At 35.4% G+C, this 9610-nt stretch overlaps 1 protein-coding gene across 1 annotated transcript; it reads right to left on the bottom strand.

Annotated features, from left to right (window-relative positions):
* Positions 1 to 1830: 1830 nt before the first annotated feature.
* LOC140225150 (PDZ and LIM domain protein 4-like) lies at positions 1831 to 6678 on the bottom strand. The gene is made up of 4 exons (XM_072302924.1): positions 6536 to 6678; positions 6144 to 6340; positions 4877 to 5025; positions 1831 to 1993 (listed from the first exon to the last, which is right to left on the bottom strand). The coding sequence occupies exons 2-4, from the start codon at positions 6270 to 6272 to the stop codon at positions 1831 to 1833; spliced, it is 441 nt and encodes a 146-aa protein (XP_072159025.1). The 5' UTR covers positions 6273 to 6340; positions 6536 to 6678.
* Between the last annotated feature and the right edge of the window lie 2932 nt (positions 6679 to 9610).

The following is a 9610-nucleotide window of genomic DNA, read 5'->3' as shown; positions in this document are numbered from 1 at the left end:
ATCGATTATTAAGGTGTTCGCTGCAAACACCCTGTCTATCGATCCTTTTCCATAGGTTTAAATGGCATAAACATCGATATATCGCAATTCACGCCACGCCACTGATTCGGCTCCTTTTAGCAGTGCCGACCCCGATCTCACCGGCTATTCCTGAAGCTTACATCTTTCTTTTACATACAGACAACTTGACACATATCGTCGCTCCTCTGACGTAAGGGCGTATCTCTTTTTCCTTGTGAGCCCTGGAGAGCATAGATTCATATGTAAAACAGGGCTCATGTGGACATTGAGATACGCCCTTACGTCAGAGGGGCAACGAATATCTGCTCCTCTTCTTTTTGCTTTTTTGTCGAAAGGATTAGTCTTCTTGAGGGAAAATATCCGAAACCATCGTTGAGTTGCTTTTAACCGTTCAGGACACGGGGAGTATTTCATGTTCGCGTTTCGATCTCATTCTGTACGTACTCGAGCTTTCACTAGACGGCGTCTGAGATGTTTGAATCTAAATCTGATATTGCATGTGAAAGCATGGGAAGGCGCCTTCAAAAGGGAGAATATGCAACACAGATCACGAATGTTTGTTGTGTGGCCTAGCTGCAGGAGTTTCAACTGAGTTCGCGACCGTGACAGACGAGAGTTAGTGATGAGCAAGAATGATGCATGAAGAGCACCGCATAGTGCATGTTCGTAACACTAATTAAATAAATTTTATGAACTTGAAATGAACTTGATTAATTTTAAAGGGACAGAAGATTAAAACTTGATTTCTGTCAGCAGGAAAATGAGACATTAGATTAGGTATAACCCCCAGTGTAACACAAGTTGAAACTCTGTTATCCATCTGACATACGGAAGAAAAATTGGAATTTAACATGGTAAATACAAGTGTATTCCCCCAAAAAGCCGTCCAATAAGAGAGTGAAAAAAATATCAGTTTCTATGATGATTTCCTCGTGTTTACCTATGAGTTATCCCCAGTAGTTTAGAAAATGTACATCTAGAAAACATGAGTTGTTGCTGGTTGGGAGTGATGTATGAATGATATTCCTTAACTTCAACACTAGGAACCTCAATATAATTCAAGACAAAAAAGAGCTTTTAAAAATAAAATAGGAGTTGGCACGTTGCTAATAGATTTAATGATATTTTAGTTGCAAAGGTAAAAGAATGAAATTTTTATACAGTTACGCTGGTCTCTTGAGTGTGATTTTCTATCTTATTGTTGGGCACCACCTACACATCTACGTTATGATTTGGGACACTATTTATTTACTACATGTTCGAAAAATGAAAATGTATAGGTTTGCTTCAACTGTTCAGAAGAGTTATTCCAGTGAAGCCAGAGCTTTCGTCATCCGAATTTATGACAACATACTATGTAAGTAAATATAAAAAATGTCTCTTTTGAATTCACAAGATTCTGAAGTTTCTTTCGATGTACACTTTGAGTTCTAGAAGTTTGGTTACTTTTTTGTGGCCTGTCTTGAAACAAAAGGGGCACTAAGAGAAAAAGTCCTTGGTTTTAGAGGCTCATTCGAACTATCACTGCTGAAGAGGGAGGGAGCGGACCCTCTGGAACGGGACAAAAATTAAGTAAAGAAAGTGTCCATTTTTTCATATGTCGCAGGCAAATAGTCAAATTAGGCAAGTCATCAAATGCCTAGGCAGATGGTCAAATTTTGATGGTTTAAAAAGACTTCTATCTTTTTGACGAGGAACTATTAAGTTTCCATTGTTTTGAAAGTAATAATTCACCAAAACTACCAACAAATCTTGTATTTTGCCATCCAAATACTCCTCATATATTTTAACTTTCAGAGTTGATGCAGCCTAACTCACTTTGGGCTGACTGGCGACAGCGAATGGAGATTTGCTGACTCCACACTGAGCAAAAGGCGTGGCTACACCTCCTGGAACTGGAGTGGTTGCCCTATTCATAGTGCTAGGGGTAACACTGCCACATCTGCTGGATGGAGCACTAATTCCTGGCTCCCTGGAGACAAACAAAAACCAATGGAAATAGTAAAAAAATAAGTCCTGATAAAAACACTGAGATAATTACAGTTAGATGGGTCAGGCCAATCATTTTTATAAATTCATTATTTCAAAGTACAGAGTAGGTAAGTCACGCCTCTGGGAATTTTTCAGATTTTGTTTTTCACCCTAAATGGAAAAGAAACCTTGTTTTGAAAATGCCGGAAATTAGAGCCGGTTTAAAACGTTTGATATTTTTGGCAAGCTCTGATGGCAAGGCCAGACAGGGGAAATGGCGTTTGCTGATTGGCTGAACTCAGCTTCAGGTTTTGCCGTGTTAAGTCATATTGCCTGTTAGATTTTGATAGTTCGGATTTTGATTGGCTTTTTCTTCCCTCAGAAATAATTTGTTGAATTTGTTAATGAACTAATTGCTTTATTCACGAAATTTTACGTCAGAATAACTAAACTACTATCTTGCAAAAATCCCTCGCCCCTACTCCCATACCTAAGTAAGATGATTCTTCAAAATGTATCAAAGAAAATAATGATTCAGGATCTTAACAGTCTGGCTTGGAAGTATGATAATGATAGGTATAGAACTGGGAATAGAATGAACACGACAGATTTCTAGAATTGCGGTACCTTTTAAGATCCCAAAACTATACTGAAGCCTATATCTCAGAAGTTCCCACTACAAAATCTGCGATTTTTCCTCAGAAAAATGCAAAAGAACTTAAAAATTTGACCATTTAGCTACTTTAATTTTCAAGATAAAATTTTGTTATTTCCTCCTAAAATTGATCTATTTGTTATTGTTGCATGTGATATACAGTACCTTTCTCCAACTGTAGGAGTGAATACCCAGGAATCATTTTCTTCCTAAAGCCATCTACAAAACTTGATAAAAGGAGAATAAACAGTAAGAAAAAAACACCTCCCGCCCCTTGTGTTACACGGAATCAAGCCAAAAACTTGGGGACAGTTCTGAAATCTTTCCTCAAAAATAAGGCCTGAGAAAGTTTTCCATTTTTTAAGACTGCATGCCTCTCATGCCAGCTGTAGTTCATGAAACCTGGCACAGAGTTTGTCCCTATTGTATTCTACGAGCTTTTGCCAAAAATTCAACTGAGCTGTCATTACTCATCTTGATGTGAGACACCGACTAATCAACTGATGAGTGTCATGTAGCACTCCACACACAAATCAACATTTGAAACATAGGCAAAATCTAACAATATTTTACATACTATGTGTTCAGCGGTTACGACTTTGATGAACTGCAAAAAGATCTTTGCCTTCCTACACAAACACTGGTTGTCAATTACAATTCTGATAAGGGTTTATGAGGTTCACCTGACCAGGAAGTCAATATGTGGAAACCCTCTCAAACATTTTAAAGAAGCAACTTAAGCTTGCTCCCAGATTATTATAGATGTATACCAACATCTGAACAAAATTCATCCCAAATTCAAGCATATTTGAAACATATATTGCAGCAGTAATCCACTTCAATTTTCTCAGGAATTGAACTTGCTCAAAACTTTAACTATAAAATAAGGCCATCATACAAAAGCAACAGTCCATCCGAGGACAGAAATTAAAATAATAAGAAAAGTAAGCGACAGAATTCTACTGTACTGAAATCACCATTCAGTCTCTAGGACACATCAAAACCCAGCAGGTAGGTAATAAATAGATGGAATAGAGCGGTTGATTTCAAACTTGGCATGTTTCTAGCCATTATCTTCCAATGAACTGCACTCAATTGTGGCCATAGGAAAAAAAAAACGTAAGAGCAGAGCTTGTTTTTTTGCTCTTGCCAACGGTTCATTAGATCTTAATTGTCTCTGTGAGGAGGCTTGCTTTCATCCACTTTACAACCGAGAAATGAGAACAAATATATTTTTACCATCTTGACGAAACAAAGCTGACCCGAGAGGAAACATTTATGGCTTTTAAGTTGGCAGTGGTGATGGAAGTAGTGACGTTTTATTAATGGTCTGAGTAAACAATCCTGCAAGATTATCTACGCTATATTTTGGTGAAAAAAGCTTTATCCACAATATTCACTGCTTCCATGATTCATCTGAGCACTCTGTTACTGTATTTCTTGGAGAAAAGCAAAGCTTGAATTTGAGGAGTCTAATATAGGAATTTTCAAAATTTTTGAAGATGCAGCCATGTCAGGAGTCTTTTTCCATGCACAATTACCCGAGATATCAAAATATTCTACTTGGGTAATTTTAGTGTCAGTTAAAATTGTAGCATTTTAGATCTACTTTTACTTGAATCAATATCACAGCAGATCAAATTAAATTTTCTGAAATTTTCTATGATCAACATTTGCCAAAATACCCCCCCCCCCCCCCAAAAAAAAAAAAAGAATATGGGAATTAAATTACTGTAAACTTGGAAACTTTGAGGCCACAGTATTTCTTACGAAGTTCAAATTTGGATTAAACAACCAAAATTAGGAGGGAGTTATCCAATAAACCACGTAACTCTCAAATCTGAGGTGCCTGAATTTTTTCCATGGCATAAACCTTTTTTTGTAGAAAATAGGTGCGCTCTAAAATTTTTCATGATGATTTCTATGATTTTCGAAAGAGTATTTTACAGGGTTCCACAGTAACATTTCTGAAAAGTCCAAGACAAGGATTATTATAGTAATCTCGCTAAATGTATTACTAATCCAATAACATACTGGCCTGCCCACTTGCCCAGCACAAGAAAAGAGCCTAATATTAATTGGATTTTCTCAGTTCTTCTGTAATTGCCTTTTTTTAAAAAAAAAATATGGAAGAGGTTATTATTTTATCTTTCTTAAGTATTCTAAGTAATCTTTCACCATTTGCTTCCGTTTAAAAATTTAAGCACGCCAAAAAATCGTCTGACATACCTTTGCACAACCAGTGAGACAGAGCTGCCAGCATTTTTGAATAAATTTTGCACATCTATGTGCCTTAAATCACGAGCATCATAATCAGCAACTTTCCGTATTATATCACCACACATGAGCTCACCCTCGGCTGGAGAACCGAAGGCAACCTGCAATAAAAAATGCAACAAGATTACAGAAAAGTTACCAGGTAAACTGAGTTATTTTAATCTGGTGCTAATTACAGGTATAAAACTGGATTTACTTGCTGCCTGATTTTATTAAAAAAAAAAAAAAAAAAAAAAAAAAAACAGGAAGAAAAATACAGAAAGAGTCAGCTCATACTTCTGAAAATTTTTATGTAGCTATTGCTTGTTTACACAAGCACGTTTTCATGGTGCAGCCAGTAAATTCTATAAAAAAAATCATTTAGAGTAGGTATTATCTTTTAAAATAATGAATCTGCAGCATGCAAATATTTTCAAGTGTTAAAATATCATATCAAATGACATTTACCTCCTTATTTTGACATGGGGATGTTTTACACCTATGTAACTGTCCGCAATAACAGGGATCTTAGTGTATTACTAAAACACATAGAATTGAAGGATTGATAGCACTGAGTAAAGAAATGCTTTTCGAAAATTTTGTCTAAAAAAATTCCCAAAAATATTGTACCAATCCTGATGGCTAGAAGTTTGCATAAGTTTAAAAAAAAAAAAAATTGTTTTGAGCATTGCTGGTATAAGTTCTTATGTGCTATGTTTGGGACTTCAAAGTGTCCGATGAAAATGCAAATTTAAGACCTCTGTGGGAACAAGAATAAACTAAATTTCTTGCAACTCTATGACTAACACAACTGACTATGATATTTTTAAGTGAAAACTTGAAACTGCCTAAGTCCGATTTGGTTCCATATTTTGGAGTGTTAACTGACTGAACAAATTCGTACAACGTTCCCCCCATGCATTATAGATTTGAATTATTTCTGGACTAGGTTCCTTTCATCTGTGGGCAATCACAAATAAGAAACAAAAAATTGTGAAGAATAAAAAAAAAGTACCCAAGAATTTTTTCCTTATTATAAAAAAGCAAATTTGCATATTATATCATTTGTTTTAGGTGCTGATGAAATTCCTATACCAGAATTACAATGACTAAACGATGGATACCTGGTGTTAATGAGGAAAAAAAATTGGGGAAATAATGCAAAAACAGGGTTTGTAAAAAAGATGATTAAAAAATTAGAAATTGATGGACTAATCAATGTTATGATCTTAATGCTTACTTTCGTTACGACTATGGGAGTGTCAACATCTGCACCACCTGCAACTCTTATGCCCCATGGACGTGAAACACCATCTCTGTGCAAAGTAATCGTAAATGTGTTGGGAGCTTTGACCGGAAAGAGGCTCATTCTAAACTTTCAAACTTGACAGCAAAAAAGATCAAAACCACACGGCCGTCTTAAACTTCAAATTGAAACTAAAAAGAAACATATTTGTTGATCAACAAATACAACAACAAAAAACTTAACATGATTGAAAGTACAAAATTCAGCAGAGAAGAGGACACCCAAAAAATCGAACGAAGTTTAGAACTAAAGAATGTCGATAACTTTTTTTTTTCTGTAAGCTTTTGCTGAGTTTTTTTGGAAGGAAGTAAATTGAAGGATGATACAAGAGAGAGTCGAATTCTGCCGTAATCCACCCACACAGAGGCACACTAACACACTGAGGGGGAAATAAACAAATAACTAGCTCGATATTACAGTTTAATCATTCTGTCTAGCTAGCCAACACATGCTAGAGATGCACTAATTCCCCTCTGCGGCATTTCCCTCTTTCTATCTTTGTCTTTCCTCCTGCTTAATTGAACTCAGTAGCTGACCGACTCTCCACAGAGCAGCATGTTTGTCTGCTCTACTACCCACTTCAAAAATATTCCTAGCAATCCCATCAATTTCGCTGATTATGTGCAAAAGTTACTTGCCAAGGGTACATTTTATTTCCTCACAATTATATTTTCTCTCATTAATTCTTCATTTGTCCTTTAGGAGAAAAATGATCATTTGAAAAATAGAAAAAAAATTGGGCAATACATATTCAATATTTCTATAAGAGGTTGATTTGAAGGTAGGTTTTCCTCTGATTACTAAAGGTGTTGCTTTAACCCTCCCTACCTTTGCTTACCGATGCACCTAAATATTCCAAAAAGTACGTAAGTCTGACATACTCCCTCCTTTCCATTTTTTATAGGATGAGAATGGAGGAGGACACTTACATTTTTTTCCTTCCTTCCTTCTTTCTTAGACTTTTCAAATTTTTAAACAACATGTGCTCTCAGCTCTGCATCAAGGAGGCTTAACCTTCCCCTTCTGTCCTTACCCTCGCTATCAGGCACCTGTCATAATTTATAGATCACAGAGGCGTCATCTGTAAAGGTGTTTTAAGAACCAAAGAAAATGGAATATTAATTACTTACAGCTAAAAGTTATGAGTTGAGGTGGATGTGAGTTATTGTGAGCCATCAGATGACGTCGACTGATGTCAATTTACTATGATGTACATTCTGATGACCTGGACTCATTTTAGACAATTCATCTCTGGAAAAACTTTGGCTCTGTAATGGGAAATTATTAAATAATTACTTGGATGCACAATAATATCAGGACAGGAATATTTGGTTACTTATGAGGACATATTTTTTCTCTTTGGAACATTGAGTGAATAGAGCTTCATGATTGAGACAGAGGTAAAAGAAAAATAGAAGAGTAGAATGATTTAATTTATTGATAAAATCAATTTAAATGCGAAAATGTTTTAATTTGATAAAAATTTAATGAAAGAGAGAGGGGGGAGGGGAAATTTTTTTTTTTCAAAATTAAATGAAATGGAACCACCCCCCCCCCCCAAGAAAAAAACACATTGATTGAAAAAGTGAGAGTGAACAGGTTGTTGGAGGGAAACTTCAAATCAATGGAATAAATGTAAACAATAGTCAATGTTTCTCACATGGGTAGTAATGAGGGGATTAAATTTAGACCTGGCACTGAGCCTCAGTATGAAATAGATAGTTGGGATTTGGACTCATACCAGCTCCAGATACACACAGTACGATTATTTCCCTGTCTGCATGATCCCTTTTTATTGCACATTAATCCCTCGTTCAGAAACAGCAAACAAATAGGGTGGTCGAATTTGGGATGTTTACATTTTTTCATCTTATTCCTTCTTCACAGACAAATTGTATTTTGTTCAAAAATGCAAAAGTAAAACGAAGTTATTTAAATTCAGATATAATCTTGAAACCTAGTGCATGAGTCCCATCTCTACCTATGCATATTTTTTAATTTAGGGAAACTAAGAAGTTCCGAACACCTGAAAACCCTCACCTACGCTGGTAATTTGGTTACCTATTATGTTGCCCTTTCCTGCTTCCTTTGTTTTATGTTGCCCTTAGAGAAAAACTCATGGATCTACTTACAATTTCAATATCATATCGCACTTCATGAAACACACACAATACAAAAATGAACACACTAAATCAATTCACATCAACTTTGAACGAAGAATTACACAAAATTAATCTGCAGCTTAAGTCAGGAAACTAATAAACCATTGTGCAGTAACAACAGGTATTTAAGTCACATAGTTAAAATTTGAATAATTTTGTAACCTTCAGTTCTGGAATAGTGATTACAGCCCGGGTAATTTTTTTATGATCTGCACTATAGTATCATCAAACATATATTAATATTCTATTACTTTTAGAGAGAACTTGCAATGTTTGTCAGTAGCGCGGAGCAAAAGGGTCTTTTAGGTTCGAGAGATCATGAAAAAACTGGCCTGCAGCCCCATTGCGTATTTCACAAATTTTGAAGTTCCACAACTCACATAGAGCAACAGGTATCATTACAAAATTTCCTCACACGTATGAAAGAGCTTCTCTTATGAATATAGAGAATGTAAATAAAGCAATTCATTATTTTATAAATGTTGGTGATTACCAGTTTGCTCCACGCTTTAGGTGTAATGTATTTTATTGAGAACTACCAATAACAGTAATTCAACTATTTTTTTCAGTAATAGTAAAAATTTGCTTGTTTATCATGAACTTTATAAACGCTAGAAAATTTCAGCAGTTGATGTTAATTAGTTTTATCTTTAAATCAATTTAATATGAGGAGGAATGCTGAGCAAAAATGTAAACATTTTGGGTTTCTAACTTACAGAGAGTGAATTGATTTTTTATAAAAAGGTTTACGTACATTGCAACATTACAAAATTACTGTGGATAGCTCATTTAAATGCCTGAGAACATTTTCGAGAGGAATAAATGATGTGCTTTTTACAACTGACCGAATTCAGTCAAATTTCATAGGAGATTTTCTGAGTTGTACAGCCGTGCAAAAATGAGCTGTTCATGACAATTTTGAGAAGTTTCGATAGACTTATCCTGTATACAAAGAGTCAATTCAAAGATAAACAAAAAGCAGGTTCAAATTCACCAACTACTATAATTTATACATTATCGCTTTACAAACTTTAAGCCCCTTGCATCCTCACTTAGTGTCCTTGAAATTAAAGTCTGCAAAAGGAGAGAAGAAAGTGAGTATGAGATGTTTTGGAGGAGCCAGTATTTTCCGTAAATAAACAACGCTCCTGAAAAAGGTCTGCCCAAGATGTCTCTTCAGGATATTGAAAGAATCAAATTTTAGATACTACGATCATTCCTGAAATAAGACCCAAGAAA

Source organism: Bemisia tabaci, chromosome 7, assembly GCF_918797505.1.
Source record: "Bemisia tabaci chromosome 7, PGI_BMITA_v3".
Classification (NCBI taxonomy): Eukaryota; Metazoa; Arthropoda; class Insecta; order Hemiptera; family Aleyrodidae; genus Bemisia; species Bemisia tabaci.
The sequence above is the reverse complement of the archived record's forward strand: the minus strand, read 5'-3'. Positions and strand labels throughout refer to the sequence as shown.

Excerpts from the sequence above, each read along its gene's own strand:
- LOC140225150 (XM_072302924.1), bottom strand. The coding sequence starts at position 6,272 with ATGAGCCTCTTTCCGGTCAAAGCTCCCAACACATTTACGATTACTTTG. Across the intron at positions 5,026-6,143 it reads CTCCCATAGTCGTAACGAAA|GTTGCCTTCGGTTCTCCAGC; the intron begins GTAAGCATTAAG and ends TTTTTATTGCAG. Across the intron at positions 1,994-4,876 it reads GTCTCACTGGTTGTGCAAAG|GGAGCCAGGAATTAGTGCTC; the intron begins GTATGTCAGACG and ends GTTTGTCTCCAG.